Here is a 20,103-nt window from a genome sequence, read left to right on the forward strand (position 1 = left end):
GGACAGATCTTTCTGTTTGAAAAGCTGAAGCAGAGAAACATGGGGAGGTTTAATTTGAAAAGAGCGGATATGTTTCCCACTCCGTAATTTCTGATATCAAGCTTCGCAGACCTGTTGGAGATACATAATCTTCATTTCACACACTTCTGCTAGTGTTGCCCACATCCTTTTGAATCAATGCTAATATGCTGGAGATGACAAGACATGCATTATTGGTTGCTAAGGTGCAGGCAGCACTTGGAGCAATCTTTCTCCGCAGTAGCAGGTTACGTGGAAGTGTGCTAACCATTGGCCTTGACTCAGTCATCGAGCCTGGCCACAGATGCTGTTGACAAAGAATGAAGTACTGGTGACCTTAGATCGTTGTCTATCAATCAATCCCCATGTCAAAGCAGAAGGAACATATTCTCCCTTCACTGCTCCAGTGAAAGCACTCAATGGCTTCTGTCTCAGCAGTGCGATATCTAGGGTAGTGCCCTGTACTGATGCTTATCTTGCACATGCAATATAATTAAAAATGACAGCTTTGCGTCTGAGAAGGCTAATAGATTAATCAACGATTGAAAAGGTGATATCATGTACCAGAATGAATGAATGAAGGGTTCGATCTGGTTTTCCTTCACACATTAGTATTTCAGGAAAGCACAATATGTGAGAGTTTGTTCCAATGAATGTGAGCAACCTTCTCCACCTCTTTGGACGGGAGGTTGAAAGAGAGCAAGCTCTCAGCCATCGGAGCTCACAGAGCGTTGACCTGCGCCCAAGGATCCCAGCCAAGGTTCCAGGAGACTCTTTTTAGGATGTAGCCAGAGTTTGCCTCACCACCCGTGTACAGAGAAACACATCCAGTGTGTCATTTCAGAACCATAGTCTATGGTAGTTGATATCTACCAAACTAAAAGGCTTCCACTCAATCATCTTTGTTCCATATTTTCCATATTTCGAGCATGACCCCCTTCAGCAGAATAAATGAAGGACACTACAGTGGGAACTACTGTGGTGTCTACAATTATTGGTTCACACATTCCACTCCTGGTTTAGCCCAATAAACCCACTACTGTGGTGTCCATGTTCCTCTTTTTAGTCTCAGTGCATCTAGTCACCAGGACTTGTAAGCTTGATAAAGTAATTATGTTACATTCAAGGATAACGTCATCTTCAACACACACACAAGGCTTTGCTACATACCATGCTGCAGCAACAAACAATGAGCACGCATCTCAGAGTGAAACACACTAAAATTCTGCTCACAGAGACCACTCTAAGCACCATGGAGTTGCTACTTACTCGACCATTTTCGTAAATGGCAAAGGCCTCCCAAGGGGTGAGGGAAGTGCCCTACAAATACCAAAACAATACAAAATACTGATACTTTACAAAGAGAATGCAGTACAATGGACTACGTCACTGGGCGGTAATTCTTTATTAAACGTGTATAGACTGTGTTCCCTTTTCATTCTTCTTACCTGGTAGATTGCTTTCTTGCGCTCTGTGCTTAACGTCATTCCGATCGGATTTCCCCCAGTTGGAATAGTGTAGAGGAATTTGGGACTCCTGCTTTCAGGCTTCCTTACATCCTCTGGTCTCCACTTAGAAAGCACTTCTTTCAGGGCCCGAGGAATAATGCCTTGGTTGTCACTAGGGACACCGATAAGGTTGCAGCCCAGTGGCTTTAGCTAATAGAAAAAGAGAGGGATGAGGGCACATTATAGAAGGGCTCCTGTCCGTACACAACCTTTTCAACAGACTAACTATTGCGACTTCTGTTGAAGACCGAACCCCCAAGTTTTATTAATTTTAAACTTCCTTAAAAACAGAAGCACATTATACATTCTTGTTCTTTAATCTTTTTTTTCCACAAAGCTGACAGCCAGAGTAATAATGGCCTTGTCTGCTGCCTAATATCACAGAAACATGATAACCTTGTTTTGTGACATATTGCTTCAAAATTACATTCAGATTAAAGACACAAGACTCAGTTCAGTTCAGAATGTTTATTCGGATACACAAGGTATCCATAAAAGCACAACATATACAGTCAGACAATTAAATACTTAATAAAATGTAATACGGTCTGGGAACATGGCGGCAGCAGGATAGCTGCCGTGGTGCTCCGCTCTAGGCTCCTGCGGAGCTCTTAGTTATTGCTCGTAAAATCCGAGGACTCTCGAAAGCTTTTCACCGCTTTCAATGAATGAATGAATCTCATCTGTATTTAGCAATACTTACTAAATAACAAGAGAAAACCCCTTTTCAAAAAAGTTTGCTCGGACCGTTTACTCTGGTCCCTCCTCGCTCTCCATGCTTATCCACTGCGGCGTGATCGGAGAGTCAGCGTTCGTCGGAGCTCTTTCACGTTGCTCACCGGCGGCTCTGCAGCAGACTCGGACTCCGGCGGCGCTTTGGAAGTGGCATCTAGCCGCCCTGGAGCTGCGTCGCGGGAGGCAACTGCGGTCCTGTCGCAGGGATATTTGCCCGGGGGATTCAGCAAGAGGTGCGAGTGAGAAAGTCCAGAACGCTCAGAAGGATTATGCAGCGGCTTTCGGCGCTGAGAATCAAGTAGCAGTGGCAGCAGCAGTAGATCCTGATGCTTTGGAGTTTGCCGCTGTTCAACGGAGTTGAAGTCAGCAGAGACTGAGGTGAAGGGGGGGCAAGGTGGGGGTAGAGGTCTGAAGTTGCAAGCAGCCATAGATGATAAAGAGCTGAACTCAGGTACAGGCGCTAACTGGAGTGACAGCAGTCTGGTAAAAAACACACGTTCTTCCTCCCTTAGAAGCCACGGATTAAATCAAGGGGAGCCTCCTATAACCCTGCATGAAATTGCCACTGACAAAGGTTATAGCGGCAAAAAATCTAATAAACATCAAAGCATACCCCAAAGGAAAGGGGGAAAAGGGGGGAAATATTGGTGGAAGAAAGGGGGGGCGAGTGGGCCCTTAGTTTTGGATACCAGGCTGGAGTCAGAACAAGAGGTACAGGATAACACTAGATCTAGCTCTAATACAAATAAGATTCCTTCAAAAACTTCCTCTTATCTCTCCTCTGAGGCTAAACCTAAACGAGCAAAAAAAAAATCTAAGATTCTAAAAACTATCTTAGATCCAGGCTCCAAGATAACGCCCTCATTGCGGTCATATTTTAAGGCCATTCCCCAGGTCTTGGACCTGGCGCAGAGTAATCCCTCTCCTTCTTTATCCTCTCATAAAATTCCGAACATACCAACACCCGATAGTGTGGCTCTTATAGATCCAAGAACACGAAATATGGAGGAAGAGGCTCGTAATGGAGGTTATCTTGGGATGAAGGTTAGTGACTTCACAGATATCGGATCGACAGATCTAAGCCCAACCATTTTGCCTAAGGGGATATCTGTAGATCAGACTCTTGAGGAGGGTAACAGTTGTAGTAATTCCCCAGTTCTTTGTGATACTGCTATAACTGTTATAACAGCTATAACTCCTGAGGTATCAATCAGTAATGCTGGAGAAGAGACCTGTAGTCTCCCAAGTGAGCATATTTCCCTGGAGGAGGATGTTAGACCTGAGATAGAAGTCTGTGGTAGTCAACTATCTGAATCTTCTCCAAGCATAAATCAGAATATCCAGACACAAATTGTTCACGGCCCTACTCCCAGTCCTAGTACTGACTCACAGATGGGCTCCTCTGCCTGCGCCATTGAAACACCCTCAGACCTCTCGCCTTCCTCTATATTATCTATGTTTTCTAATTTATCTGCAGACATTAAACGGGGTTTTGAGGACGCATCAAAAATTCAGAGAGAGATTAGGTCTTACTGCGAGTCGTTAGATAACAAGATAGATGGGCTTTTTTCAAGAACCGGAGTGTTGGAAGAAACAACTGCTGTTATGTCTCTCGAGTTGGAAAACGTTAAGGAGGACATAGTCAAACTTAAAAAAGAGGACACTGCTCTGGCGGACAGAATGGAGGTGATCGAAAACAATGCGAGGCGTAGCAACATACGCATTTTAAATGTACCAGAAGGAAGGGAAGGATCTGACATTAAGCTGTATATTATTCAACTCCTAAAAACATCGCTCAATTTAACCCATACAGAGGAGGTATTGAATTTAGATATCCAGCGGATCCATAGGGACCCTTTCAGGCGAAACCCACAGCGGACGAAGCCCCGTAAGATCCTTGTTAACTTTCACACTTTTCAGTTAAAGGATCATATTCTTAACCTGGCCCTTAAACAAAAATCTCTATCAGGGGGAGATTATAACTTTCAAATAAGATCCGACCTATCACGGTCGACCCTTGACAGGCAGTGGGAGTTGGGCAGGAGGATGGAGGCCTTCAGGAAACTGGGTGCAACAGTGCAGTTGACCTTTCCGGCAGCCCTAAAAATCATGTTGAATAATAAAATGTTTAACATCCGAACAGTTCAGGCTGCGGATGAGTTATTAATGGACATCGGCACTTCAAAGAGCACTTCTAGGAGCTGAGGTTAGGTCCGGCTGAATTTATTTATTTTTTTTTTCTTCTTTTTCCTCGGCTAGTTGTTTACTACTCCTCTTTAAAAATACTTAATAAAAGGAAAAAACAAGATATAATAAGGGGGAGAGAGAATTAAAAGAAAAAAAAAAGGGAAAAAAGGAGAGAAAAGAAAGAAGAAAAGAAAAAGAAAAAAAAAAGAGGGAAGGGAAGGATGGATGGAAGGGATAAATAAATAAATAAAGCACTCACCTGAATACCGTATGAAAAACTATAGTCTTAAGCATTTGACACTTTGATGAACCCACTTTAAAAATTTATTTGTTTATTTATTATTTTTTTATTTTTTAAGAGAAGTCATAGCAGGTTACAAAGGTTATATTTAAGCTGATTTGCAGACTTTCTCTTTTTTGTCCTCAAATACTATACTTAATAATGCTCCGTGGGCGCCTAGAAGGGGTTAGGAGTACCATAACCGGAGGATTTCCGGTTGGACAAACAAGGGTTCCTCAAGGGAGGGTGGGTGGGGATCACGCGGGTGAGGGTTAGGGTAAATAATTATAAAATGTTTCTCATCTCTGAATTGGTATTTGATAATTCTTTTATAAAATGGACAGATTTTACATCTTTGAGATATATGGAGGGTTGCAAGTTTGAAGGGTCTAGCTCCTTTAGGTATATTAGATATGAGTTCTATTAAGTTTCTCTCCTGGAATGTTAATGGCCTGCGCACCAAACCCAGATCTAACACAATTTTACAATATATACGTGACTTTGATGCGCAGGTCATTATACTTCAGGAGACACATCTGGTTGAGGCTGAAGTACTCAATCTGGCAAATAAAAATAAATGGATAGATCAATTTGTCACCACATCCCAAGCTGTTAACACTAGAGGGGTTACTATCCTTTTTAAAAAGACAATCACTACCAGACTAATTGAGCAAAAAGTAGACCCCGCAGGTAGATGGGCTATTGTGACCGCAATGATAGGTGGTTCTCGTTTTACGATAGTGGGTTATTATGGGCCCAACCGAGATGACCCCTCAGCCCTGATATCATTATTTTCTGAGCTCTTACATTTCCCTGAACCCATCATCATAGCAGGTGACTTTAATATTGTACTCAACCCTGTCTTAGACAAGACTACCTCTAGTAGGCAACATACTCTGTCTAAATCTAGAGACTTTTTATTGAAAGCGATGTCCCAATATGGATTTAAAGACATCTGGAGAGCAAGGTCAGGGCAGAAAACCGCTTTTTCTTTTCGAAATTATAAATATCGCCATAGGTCTAGGATTGACTTCTTTCTAGTTAGTAGAATTTTGTCGGACTCAGTGAAGACTGTCACCTATTTGCCATCTCACCTGTCGGATCACTCATCCGTATTTTTAGATCTTATAGCGGTGGTTCAACCCCCGATCAGGTCATGGTCCATTGATAGATCTCTACTTACATCTCCAGAGGATCTGGAATATATTAGAGTTGAAGCACATGAATTCTTTAAAGTAAATATCGGTTCTGCTAGCTCCAGCTCTGTATGGGACGCTTTTAAATCTACCTTACGAGGGGTTATCAAGAACAAAACTACGTACAGAAGGAGACAGTACACCCAAGAAGTCACAACTATAGAGGCTAATATATTGTTGGTTCAAACTGAACTAGAAACCTCCAATAATGTACCAGATTCTATTATATTAGAGAAACAGGAGGAGTTGCTGAAGCTCAAAGGGGAACTTGCTTCAGTACTTAATCGCCGCATTCTTCGAAGATGGGAAGTAAGTAAACTAGCCCATTTTGAATTTGGTGAAGCGGCAGGGAAGTTATTAGCTTGGAAGTCTAGAACAGACCGGACACGTAATAATATAGGTTCTATTACAACTAGTTCTGGTACTGTATCTTCAGACTTAGAAATAAGAGCAGCTTTCAAAGACTTCTTTCAGTCTATTTACCAGGAGGACAATAATATCTCCCCTGAAACTGTGAAGACATGGCTTAGCAACATTCCACTGCCATCACTCTCCTCAGAACAAAGCGCCTCTTTGGACCAGGCAATAATAAAAGAAGAGGTTGTAATTGCTATACATAACTGCAGTAGTGGTAAGGCGGCGGGGCCAGACGGCCTGCCCGTCGAGATTTATAAACATCTTGCGGGTGATATAGCTCCTTTTCTTGCCACACTATTTAATGAACTTTTGTTGGAGGGAGTTTCACCGCCCAAGTCATGGAATGAGGCATCGATTACACTGATTTTGAAACCAGGCAAGGTTCCTACAGACTGCGGCTCCTATCGCCCCATTTCAATACTTAATGCGGATTATAAGATCTTCACGTCACTCTTGGCTAAGAGGCTGGGTCAGGTCGCTCCTTCAGTTCTGCATTTCAACCAAAAGGGCTTTGTGAAGGGTCGCCAGCTCTTTGAGCTGACGTATGACCTGATTGGAGCAATAGACATCGCGACTAGCTCCTCATTACCCTTGGCTATTCTTACGCTGGATGCCACCAAAGCCTTCGACGGGGTCAACTGGTTGTACCTGTCGGGGGCCTTGGAAAAGTTCGGTGTGGGCCGGGCTTTTCGCAGAGCAGTCGAACTCTTATATCAGAATCCATCTGCCTCAATATTGGTTAATGGCGGTCTGACCGAACCATTTGCTATTACAAGGGGCACAAGACAGGGATGTCCTCTATCGCCCCTGCTCTTTGATCTTTATATCGAGCCGTTTGCTCAGAAAATTCGGGAGGATAATAACATCATACCTTTCAGATTTAGAGATTGGGAAAAAAGTGTCCCTGTATGCGGACGACATTATGATTATGACTTCTGATATCAGTACAGCGTTTCCCTCAGCCATAAAATTGGCATTAGAATTTGGTAACATCTCTGGCTATGAAGTCAATGCCACCAAAACTGAGGTTATGGTGTGGAACAGCACAGTAACTGGGCTGCCTGTGGAACCCTGCGATAACTTGAGATATCTGGGCTTGAGAATCGTTAAGGATATTAATTTGATAACTTCCACAAACTTTACTTTAGTCGCTAAGGAATGTAGGAAGTTGATGGGCTCTTGGGGAAATCTCCCATTGACACTCTTAGGACGCTCAAACTTAGTTAAAATGTCCATTTTGCCTAAATTGACTTTTATTTTTAATAGCATACCATTATATTTTGAGCCAGCATTAATTTCTAAGATGCAGAGTGATATATCTAAATTTGTTTGGAAGAATAAAAATATAAGAATAGCCTGGAAGAAATTAAGGCGTCGAAGGGAGAAGGGTGGGCTGGCCGGCCCAGACCTTCAGATCTACGCCTGGGCCTTTCAAATGACAAATGCCAGAATGCTGTTAAAAACACCATCAAATCAGGACATTGGGTTGATGTTTACAACACTATTACAGTGTGAAGGACTAGGGCAGTCTGGGTTCCTCTTCAAGTTTGGAGACCCCAAATTTTTTAAGAAAATTAAACTAAAGGTGTTGCAGGGCCTAGCAAAAACTTGGTATAATTTGAGAGTCACCACTAAAATAGGATATTATTCGAACAGATCTCCTATATGGGACCTCCCTGCTCCTCCGGGTTGGGCTAATGATACATTGATAAGTCCATTAATTGATGCTGGAGTTCTAACATGGGGTGACTTGTTTGTGGAGGGGGACATGCTTTCTTGGGAACATCTAGTAAGCAAGGTGGGCCCCAATTTCTCTAGATTTAAGTTCCTACAAATCTCAAGTTGGGCACAAGCATATACAGCGGAGGTTTCACATCGTCCTCAAATGCCCCTAGGAGGGAGCTCTCAACTGGAATCTTCTCTACTTGACAAAATACCTGCACCGAAGGAGGTGGCCTTTTTATATAACTTAATCTTAGAGGAGATAGACGGAGAATTTCAGCTGCCAGATCAACTATGGGGTTCACTGTTACTTTCTGTCAATTTGCAGGAACTATGGCTAGCATCTTGTAATGTTCTTTGGGATATAGTTAAACCAGCTTGGCTCCGGAGAAATCACCTGTATACCCTCCATAGAGCTTACTATTCCCCTCAGAGACTGTCAAAATTTTCAATGGGGGAACCAGTGGCATGCGCCCGGTGTGGTCAAGTGGCAGCCTCGGATGCACATATGTTCTATGACTGTCCACATTTAACATCCTATTGGCATTCAATAGCCAACAAATTAACATCTTCAACAGGCTCTATAGTGGACATAGATCTTCAGCTTGTAATATTTGGAGTTGTAGATCGTAGCCGAAGTTCAAATAATAACCTTTTATTCTACTCTATGTTGGTGGCCCGACGAGAAATCTGTAAACGTTGGAAAGAGGCGTCCCGTCCCCTCCGTCCTTGCACGACTGGAGCTCTTCGATGCTACAACTATCAAAAATAGATCTTTCCAGGGCCGGGAAATCAGGTAAAAGAGCATTTTGGCAGAAACTTGATTGGTCCCAATGAATTGAGCTGGGTTTTTTTTTTCCCCCCCAGTTCCAATGATTACGAAGCCATGATACACCCTTTCTGCTACAACATCTTCGCTGTCTTACTAGGCAACTTGGTGCATAAAGCAATGGTGGTAACTGGCTACAATGGCAAAACATCTGTTCAACCGTAAGCAGGGTCTAAGGAAATGACGGGAGACAACCTGCTGAAGGGAGTTTTCTATTTATTTGGGGCGGATCCACATTATAACAATGCCCTTGCCAGTCCTCGACTGAGACAGTATGTTGTCATCTTATGTCATCCTACCTGTCCATTGGTATGGCAGATTGAAGCCATGGTGGAGATGAGGAACTAAAAAAAAAAAAATTTAAAAAAATAAAAATAAAAAAATGTAATACATAAAAACAATCATTTAAAAAGCAGTCCCTACCTTGTGTGCAGTCACAACATATAGCAGCATAGTCAATTAGTCCAACGTATTCAGTAGTCATAGAACTATGGGCGCGCACGGCTGTTCTCAAAAAAGTGCCTACATGAACAATTACCTCTTCTTCAGAAATTATATAAAAGCTACCTTATGATCAATAATATTACTCTTTTTATAAGGGAGGTAAAAAGTGATTAGTGCACAAGGAGTAAAAGCCACAAAAGAATAAAAAGTGCAGTGTGGATGGCCCTGATTTCCCATCACAAGGACGAGGTGTTGAATCAAGATTTCTTTGAAAACCCAATGGGAAGCATAATAAGTATTTAATCAGTCCAGTAGTCCTGGCTGTTCGGGCTGGACTGTTCCCATTGGGCACGGGGTCAAGACTGATTTGCATATGGCTGGGTCCAAACTGGAATGGCATGGTGAGCAAAATAACGATGGATTTAGGTCCAGATCTCTGTACTGGGGTGAATGTATGACATTGTTCTGCATTCTGTCCATCATTTGTTCTTTTTGCATTATCACCCCGAGTGGGACGGGTATGCCCAGATGTGGGCCCTGTGCTCTCCATGCCACTGGAGTCAAGCTATCCTGGCTGATGAGGGCTGAACGCCTGAAACTGGTCCGAGGATGCTTGTTTCCAGTCCAGGGGGACCTGGCCTGGCAGTTCGGGCTGGACTATTACCATTGGGCGCAGGGTCAAGAGTGATTTGTATATGGCTGGGTCCACACTGGAATGGCATGGTGAGCAAAAAAACAATGGGTTTAGGCCCAGATCTCTGTACTGGGGTGAATGTATGACATTGTTCTGCATTCTGCCCATCATTTGTTCTTTTTGCATTTAATCAGTCCAGACCTTTGACAAAACAATAAACTGCACTCCCAGCGACCCACTAGTCCAAAAAAAATACCTTGTGGGTGGACTTACTGTTATCATCTGCAACAGTCAACTTCCACCTCTCCAGAATGATTCTTTCACTGAGGGCAAGATTGTATATAACTTGCTGGAAATGTTTTTTACTAATGCCAATGGAGCGCTCATGGTCCTTAAATACATGCTGCTAACCAATCTTACGAAAACTAGATTCCACACCTGCTGACCTGGGGTTTGGGACACCTTTATTGCTACGGAGACAGTCCTTAGTAATAGCTCTCGTAAGGCTCGCCTCCGTATTTTTCCATACTGCTAACCATAAGAAGGGAGGTTGGGCTTCAATACAATATTCTATAGACACAAGACTCATATGTGGTTAGAAAGCCATGTCTACTTAATATTGTGCGTGAGATTAAGAGAGAATCTTCCGTATCCAGCATAGATGGTCGGTACCCAGTATACATTACTGCAGACAATCTGGCCTCAATATCACAAACTGCATTAAATGGGCAATGGCTAGTTTCAATAGACACATATGTTTCCAATGAGAAACAGCTGCAATTGGGTGGCATATGCATTTCTTTCTTAAGCTCATTTAACTTGTGCCAGTGGTCACCGATCTACCTTTAGATTGAACACAGGCACTGTAGGAAGGATGCTGCCCCCACAGCGAAATGGCCTCTGTTCAGGTCTAGAAAACCAGGTTGAAGGCCGGCTTTACTTGTCTACAATTCGGAACCCCGTGTAACTCGATGCCTCTGCGACTTAATTGTATACCTGCACCAAGGAAGGTGGATTGAAGGCAGAGCAGTCAGTGGACTAATAGATTAGTTTCTCATTCAGGGCCGAAAATGGTGCTAGGCATTAGCATTCCCAGAAAATAGAATCCGAGAGTTGGAGAAAAAAGCAAGAGAGAAATTGCTGTGCGCCAGACTCTTATCCAGCCAGTAGTTCTCAATCTTGTGTGCCTGTCTTCTACCTCCAATTCAAAGAAGCATCTGATCCCCAGAAACAATGGACTAATAGAGCGGAAAAAAGAGTGCCTTCAACATCTCTCTTGTTGAAGCCGACTCAACAAATGAAAATAGAGCCATTCTGCTCTCGATCTAGATCCATGCATTGTAGGGGTTCCTTGGCATTCTGCCCTTTACCAGACATCCTTACATACAAAAACAGGCAGAGATAGTCGGATGTATGACATCACAACGCATGCTTTTACCACGCATGCTTTTACATCGCAAGTTTTACAACGCATGCCTTTACAACGCATAGTGTTGAGGGGTGCTGGATAGTGAATAGTTTAATTTACTATTCCAACTCCAGTCCCCGTGGATAGTAGGGAAGGTGTTGGATAGTAAATTAAATCTATTCCCTATCCTAGAGCACCCCCCAGCACAATGCGTTGTAATGGATTGCGTTGTAAAAGTTGCGATGTAAAGGCACTGCGTGGTAAAAGTTGTGATGTACAAGATGTTCTCCGAGATAGTCAATGTGTACATCCTGGTTTTACATATGTATGATGATGACGCCCTGTTAGTCCGGTGTAGGGGTGAATAATGGATTCATAACTTTTTTAATTGAATGTAACAAATAAGTTAGCTTGTCCTTTTCTATTAAATCCATAAGTAATGAAGTCATACAACATAATGGCAGATGCTGTATGCAGTGCTGGATGCTGGTTGCCAGTGAAAATCCACAGCGCATTTAAAGCTGATAGGCTTTGTTCCTAAGAATGCTCTTCGGTAGGGGCTCGAAGTTCTTGGCTTATGTGCGCAATAATTCCTACACAATTATATAGTAAGCTATTTGAAACTTATATTAGAGTTTGTTGAGAGTATGTGTGTGGATCTCTGGAATGATCACTGCAGTAGAAGATTTTTATAGCATGGAGGTTCTCGTTTTTTACACCTTTATTTTAAAATGTTAAGGTGGGTGGGATGTGGAAGGGTGATGGGTTAAAGAAAGGAGACAGAAGAACAAGCATGCAATGCATTTCAAGATTAACATTCCAGAGAGAATAATTGAAATTCTGATTTATATGGGTCAGCATGCATGGGAAGTAACAATTGTATAAATCACCCAGCAAGTGGATGTGCATCGTTTTATAGGTAGCTGGTTTCTACTTAAAGGTCTAAGATTCAAACAGAGGACCAGGCGACTTAGCAGTGATATCAGTGGATATTCCTCTTCCTCTCCTGTAGAACCAAACAAAGGCTTAAGAGATCAAATGAGGTCATTATTCTAGAGACATTCCATATTAACGGAATAATATAGTCCAAAAGAAGTAATATGGAGATAGGACCTCACTACATGTGTTCAGGTTTATGTTTCAGGTCACAACCCTTCAACCACCTATCTGACCTGCCATGCATAGCCCTCAGCTCCTCTGGGGGGGACATACCAACACATCCAAATGTTATATAGCCATTTACTTTGAGTCTATATGTTTTTGCTGAAGTCATTCAAATAATAGACCATTTGTTTTGGGGGTTCAGTAAGCTCATCTTTCCATCTGTTTCTGCATTTGTGAGATTGAGAAGTAGTAGTAGAACAGAGAACCTTATAGACTAAGTTGGCACTACTTTGTGTTGTTCTATTTTAAAAGACCTACTCAGTATAGGTTAAATCTCCAACCGTCAAATTGTTCTTACCACCCTGACTAAAATTGAGATTGTAGGCTATAAGAGTTAAGATGTAAAAAAGGGCCTCTGGAGCAAACCTTTCAACTACCAATGGCCTAGCAAAATAATTGTGGTCCTCAAAGGACCGGCCATCTGTCTCCTATGTTTTAGTTGTAGCCACAATGCGCAGCATAGTGCAGTAATAAATTCAGACACTGAAGTGTCCATTGTATATTGGGTGCGATAATTAGCCCCAGGAAATGGGGCATTTCAAGCAGATGTTGGTGCTTAGTGCACTAAAATCCATCTGCCCCGGTAATTACAAGGCATTTCACCTTTTAAACCCCAGCAGATTTGACCTGCCAAACCTTTTTGATAAAAACCCCAAAACTCCTAATCCTGGTAAGTGCGGTACCAGGAGTTACAGCACATTTCAGTAATTATCAACTCACTCATAGTACAGAGCTATATGTGAGACCCACCTACTGATTAGTACAAAATCAATCTCTTAAAGCTTGAAAAATGATTCATGGTTTGGCGGACAAAGTAAAGGCAGACAGAATGGCCGATAATTTACATCCACGATCCAGCTTTTACTCAGTTTGCCAAATTTATCAATGTCCGCCACAGATATTTCTATACAGTGGCAGGAACTCCTGTCAATGATGGGAAAGAGTTTTTATTTTTTTAAAACAAGCTCCTAAAGCTGGAATGTTATTAAAAAATAAAAAAGGAATGAACCCAAATGCATGCAAGTTTCCTTCCATGGGTGTGTGCAGTCCCTCACTACCAGTGATCCGTCATCAGCTGTGATGGACAGTAAAAATGACCCCTAATCCCTCTGGACTGTTTAGAAAGGTTAGACTGATGGAGACATTTTTACTCCATTGGCAAAACCTGAAGGCAAGCCCACCTCACAAACAGGCGGGCGGGCTTAGAGTGTGGCAGAGAGGGTACTGTGTTGGTCGCTGTTGTTATGGAGTTCTGTAGGAAATTGGGTTTTTGATTGAAGGGGATGAAAACCCTTCTCAAGCAACAACCACAATCCTTGTCGGGAAACATCATTAACAACGAACTATGAATAACGAATAACCTGAACCAAAACTCCCAGACAACGACCAAACACTTTACCACAAGTTCATTATCAACGAGCTTCATTAACAACAAATTCCTTTACAATGACTTACATCACTCATCTCCGTCCCCCCAACTCGACAAGAAATATGAAGCATGCTTTTACAAGATGATTGAAGGTAGATCGAGGGTGTGGGGGGGTTTCCCCCCACAAATACGCATGCTAGGAAAACATTTAAATGGGTAGATAGGGGGTGTGGGGGGTCTCCCCCCACAAATACAATTTAAAAAATATATATATTTAGAAATATACCGTGATGATTACATTCGTAATAGTTACGTTTCAAATACAGCTAAGGTTGTTGAAGAAATTGGTTTACATTTAATTGACTGGTTTATGTCAGGAGATGGCAGTGTTGCTTTGATTTTCTCAATTGTAAATGCTTTCGATTCACTAACAGAATATGATCAGTGTGCTCGGTTTTGTAAACAGATCTTAACTAGTATTTTAGAAAAAAAAATGGCATAAATTGAAAAAGTGTCAATAAATCAAATTTTTTCGTGGTTTAGGTAGGAGTGGTTTAAAATGTAGTGGTTAAGTAATGGTCGTGGTTTAGCCTTCGTTGTTCCAGAAGTTGTGGTTTAGGTAGTAGTTGTTAAGTCATACAATCATCCTTGTCGGCATGAACAACAAAAGTCACTAAATTAACTTTTGCTTAACCCTCTGGTAGTTTGACATAATAGCAGTCAGACTTAACTTAGAGGCAAAATTAAAAGTATTTATGAAGCAGACAAGCAGTAACAAAATACAAATACAACACAAGAAAAATCCCACATCAATTTAGAAACATATAGTAACATTTAATAAATAAAATGAGACCAAAATGACAATAATGCAATCAGTAGAACAAGGGATGTGTAATTTTAAAGCTTTAAGTAAAACATAGCATCAACAAGCAGAAAGCGCTATCTGTGGGTATGCGATTGTGCTAGACCAGGACAAAGTCACAAGTTCATGTTGGCTGCGATGGAGTGCGGACTGGATACTGAGACCAGGTTAATCCACCTGAATAAAGTATGTGGCCCAGGGCCAGATGCAGCAGGTAACCTGGGCAGTTGCAGGGAAATCTCTGGAGCTTGATGTGCCACTGTAGCTAAGAACAGGAGGTCAATCAACTGACCCTTGGAGTCACTCAAGTTAGCCTGTGATAAAGGGAGCATTCCAAGTCTTCCTTCACAGAGAGCAGGGCATGCCTCAAGTAGCAGGGAAGTCCTTTGAAGAATGAGGCGGGCCTCAAGCAGTAGAGTAGTCTGGGGAACAGGACAGTCCTTTGGGGCATAAGGCAGTCCTTCTTGTGAAATGTCCACAGGTCCAGGCAGGAGTTTACTGATGAGTGGCTTACGAGGTCCAATATTTGTACCTGGTGCCACCATTTGAAGGGGGAAACACCTAGGCAATTCCGTATTTGGTTCTGACAAGTTCCTTCTTGCCCCTGCCCTGGTTCCAAGAGGCCTAGGATGAAAAAAGGCTTGCGTCAAGTTGCTTGTGAGTGTGCTGGAGGCTGCCCTTTGAAATGTAAGTACGACAGGGAACAACCCCCCCCCCCAACCCCTGCCCCCCGGAGACCCTCTCATCCTGGCAGGATGGCGTTATCCCATCAAAAACCAGGTTCTATTTTTCACTGGCTGGGCCCAATATGCATTCTTGATGGGGAAGCAATTAACAGACACAAACACCTGGAAACTCCCAGAAGGCCTCAGAAAGTTTAGGGAAGGAAAATGCGAACTTTCTAAAAGTGGCATTTCCTAAATTGTAATCTAACATCTGAATTTTTCATTAAAGAGGATTTTAAATTACAATTCATTTGAGACCAAACACGACATTTCTACATGTTCCTAATCAAAGTTTAACACTTACTAAGGTAAGCAAATGTTAGGAGGGGCTTACAAGTAAATTAAATGTACCAGTCAGGTGTAACACAATTGTACAGTGTTTTAGGGGGAGAGCACTAGCACTTTTGCACTGGTTATAACACTAACCAGTGCAAAATGGTAAATTGTACATGGACAACAAAAATGGGGTCAGAAAGCAGAAGGATTAATGGCAAAATGTTTGGAGGTGACCCTCTATGACAAACTTTAAATCAACCCCTTGGTTTCTTCGGTGCCAAAGAAAAAAAAACTAAAATCCATATGTTAATTAATTATTGGTGCAACATTAAGAAATTGTGGGAGAGGTTCATTTTATGCATGCAGTTCTGCATAACTAGACCTTTCCAATCTCCTCTATCTACATGGATCTTTAAACACTATAGCCAACATGCCCGAAAAATATGTGGCGTAAATATGTCTGTTGAGCTTCACTGATTAATGCTTAAATATTTGATTGGTCCCTTGTCTAAAGTAGGCACCAGTCCCAAAATAGACAGAAACAAACATGCTTAAGACATTTAGCTCCGTTCCGTGGCTGTGGATTTTGAATAGCTAATCTTTAAAAAGACACTCTTGAATAAATATCAGCATAAAAAGCATAGGTCAGGTAATAAGTAACCAGAAACAATGGATGGCATCAGCAAACATAATTAGTTTGTGCTGATAGGTAACTCCATTTAATCCAATCAAATGTCTTCTTGATGTCGTAGGACAGAAGGACAACATCTGAATCGATCAGGATTGAAGCCAGTCTAACATTATCAACCGTTGTTCTCTGTTTAATTATCTCTGACTGGTCTGGAGAAACCAGAAGAGAAAATATGGTGTCCTGTCTTGCTGCAAGGATCTTTGTAAAGATTACTGCTCTACAATTCAGTAGTTTAATAGGGCCAGTAATAACTTCATGCTTTTGGATCATTTTCTGGCATCATTATTAGAGTTAACCCCGGGCGAGGTCGCTTAGTTGCTCTACACATAGCTACGCAAAGTGCCCTTCACGAGATACGCATAGCGCTACGCGAACTACGTAGTGTGCTGTTCGTGATGATTGCACAGTGCCGGATGCTTGTACGCACTGTGCAATCATTGAAAACGGCATCTCACACAGTACGAGCTGTCGTTTTCTTCCGCTCAAGTAGATTTTTACTCGAGCAGCAGTTTTCTCAACACAGACTGGTAGTTTCTCATCGAGAGCGGTCGCAAGTATACGCGACCACTCGCAATGAGAAATCTGACTTCGCTGGGAGGTTTATTTTCCTCGTTTGCGATTGCTAACTTGATGTTGCTGATCGCGAACGAGGAAAAGGTCTTGTTGGGATGTCATTTTGTTCTCTCAATATTGTATTCCTAATTCAAATAATACAGGATTCTGACGATGATCAAGGATGCTGAGCCAATGTCAGGGGACTTCCTGTGGTCACTCGCTGGTCCATTAACACAGAGGGGTGACTTTGGTCACAGAGTCCAGGTGAAGTTCAGACAAAACCAGTTGCCACTGGTCTACTGGTCTCCAGTTACAGAAAAGCCAGTGGTTCCATTTAACTTGCAGTAACTTTCGTGCTGGTGACCAAACTGCACTCAGATGACGCACCCAGATCCAGCAGACTCCAGTGAAACTTTTGAGGATTGTGACTTGGCATGCTAGGCTGCACCTTGGCATCCAATGATGATTGGGCTTCTTGATGCTGGGTTCTCAGCGGACTCTGCTTCTCAGCTTTTATGGTCCTGTAGATGTACCAATGAGCCATCCAACTTATTTTTGGAGTCACTTTCTTTTTCTGGGGCTCAGGATCACTTTTCATCAAGTTGGACACTAGAGACACAGTCTTTTCTTTGTTAGCCCAACGGGCACTAGGTGCGGTTCAGCTCTTGGTGCAGCTTCTGTTTTCTGAGTCCAGAGAACAGCAGGTCAGTCTTTCTTCAGCCCTCTCTAGTACAGACATGGTCTGAGGTCTGGATGCAAGGGATGCCTCTTTTATGCAAGTTTCTTGCCATCAGGAATGTGGCAACTGCTAGCTAATAGGACACCAGGTCCCTTCCCCCCTAGTGACTACTACTACTACACGCAAACAGTGGCATCTAGCTAACCCAGAATGCATCATTCTGCCCAATTCCAACATTGCAGAACCCTTCACTTAGTGTGTGGAGCTCCCTAGCTCATCCCAGAGGTGTGGCTATCTCAGGGCACATGCACAATGAAAACACGTTTGGCAATGGCTTCTCCCTCTCTGTCTAAGAATCCGGATTGTCTGCTAAAACAACAGAGCCCCTCTTGTGTGTGACTACCATTTGCCCTTCAAAGGCAGCTTCCCCTTTCAAGCTCGGCTTTTGTACTTACACCCAAACTAGCCATCCTGCCTTGCAGGAGGTCACACCTCTTCTCTCAGCAAATCATTGGTGTTCCTTCCTGAGGGGTCATTCACAACTCTACCAAGGAGGGCAGAAGGCTGTCTCAAGGACAGTCGCTTGTGTGCAACTGTAAACGGTCACTAGAGATTTTGAGCAACAATGTGGAAATTTTCCAGAGTTGCCATTGTGCAAAAGTTACATTAAATGCAACAACACGGCGGGTTTAATGTAACAATTATTTTCATACCTAGAAGTATCATATTTACTAATCCCATTCAGAAGTTAGCACTGCTGAGCTGTCAGCATGTATCTGTCCTCATCCATGAGACTACTAGCTTTTCCACAGTAAAAAAATACAGTGTAGGGTTTTTACTGCCAGGACATGCAATGTTACTAAAAACATGTCCACCTGTTGAATATAATGCACCCTGCCTTTCGGGCTCAGTAGGTCTGCCTTAAGAGTGTCTTATAGATACTCAAAGGAAGGTTTGGGCTTTGCCATTACTTTAAATGGCAAAGATGAGTTAACACTTTACCCTACTCTTCCAGCTGGCAATGGTGGGTTGGAAGTCATGCTTTTCTTTGTCACATATGTGGTGGTACAATAAGTGCTACAGTCCACGAGGGACACTTTAACATACAGGACCTAGGTACCCCTGGTGCCATATGCTAGGAACTTTAGAAGGTGAACCAATTAGACATTTAACTTTTTTAGAGTCAGTGCACTGGCACTGAGGCCTGTTCGACAGAACACAGTGCACTTACAGTCGAAATACCAGCAGCATCAGTCCAAAACGTTGGGGGAGATCATGAAAAAGGAGGCATTTTATTGCAAGGAGGCTCAGCAAAAAGTTCCCAGCAGGATGAACTTGGAAATCGTATTCCCCCAGGATACACCATCCCCGGGGAATCTTTAGAGCCTGCTCCGTGTCCTCTAGAGGTAAAAACAAATGGCTAAGTGACATAAGATTTTTGATGCTGGGTAACTCACCCCTTGTCTCTTTTTAGGTCCACAGGTTCTCAGGCACCAAGGGGCATATTTACTAATATTTCACGCAATACAGTGCACTAACAAAGGATGCTGTGCCATGTTGCATGAGAGGGACACAGCATGAGAGCACCATGCTTCAAAGGTATGTGTATGTGTGTGTATGAGGTCTAGCATATAGATTTCCTGAAGGGTACCCTTCCTGTAAAAAATACTATACATAGGCATACTCTAAAACATATACAGTATGTGTACTTACAATACAGTGCAGCACAAAGGCGAAGTTTGCCTCATTGAGAAAGTTTTTTGGTACAAAGCCCAGTCTACAAATGTCAGTAGACAGGGCTTTTTATTTCTAAACAAATATAGATAGCAGCATAGAAACACCCTTCTTCCCTTTTCATCAAAGTAGCATTAAATAGCACAAATCGTTCAGAGTCTGATTCCAAATGGTAAGCTTGACCAATCACAAAGTAGGAAGCTCTTCTGCCTTTTTTGACCCACAGATGGTCAACAGATGGTCAACAACTTGATCCTTGGAGAACAAGAGGAGGCAAACAAAATGATCCTTGGAGAACAATTCCAGTTACATGGCCCGAGCAGGAGCCATTGGTCTTCTAACCTTTTTACCCTAGCAGTCAGACAGAATTTTCTTTCTTCTTCCAGATGCTCAGGAATGTTCAGTGTTGATAGTGGTGAGGGGCAAATAATATCCTGTGCACTTGCCAGTGATTGGGGGATTCCATGTACCCAACCGTGATAAATTTACCAAGCCCAACTCACCTCTTTTTTGGCACTTCTCAACACATTAAAACCCTTCCCAGAACATCTCATTCAAAATTGCCCTAGCTTTCTTTCTCTGCAAGAGCTTTGTGTACCTTACCTGTCTACTCCTCTGAGATGAAATATCACCTAGTTAATTTCGGGGAATTAAAGTCTTTAGTTCCAGA

General features: G+C 42.5%; 1 protein-coding gene across 2 annotated transcripts in view; it reads right to left on the reverse strand.

Annotated features, from left to right (window-relative positions):
- Positions 1-20,103, reverse strand: part of LOC147728656 (kynurenine/alpha-aminoadipate aminotransferase, mitochondrial-like) — a 486,130-nt gene that overhangs the window by 218,608 nt on the left and 247,419 nt on the right. For both annotated transcript variants that reach the window (XM_086962430.1, XM_086962432.1), the window contains exon 6: positions 1,467-1,676. In XM_086962430.1, coding sequence (XP_086818556.1) covers positions 1,467-1,676 — 210 coding nt within the window. The remainder of the gene's footprint in view (positions 1-1,466; positions 1,677-20,103) is intronic.

Source organism: Lissotriton vulgaris, chromosome 3_1 (genome assembly GCF_964263255.1).
Source record: "Lissotriton vulgaris chromosome 3_1, aLisVul1.2, whole genome shotgun sequence".
Lineage (NCBI taxonomy): Eukaryota > Metazoa > Chordata > Amphibia > Caudata > Salamandridae > Lissotriton > Lissotriton vulgaris.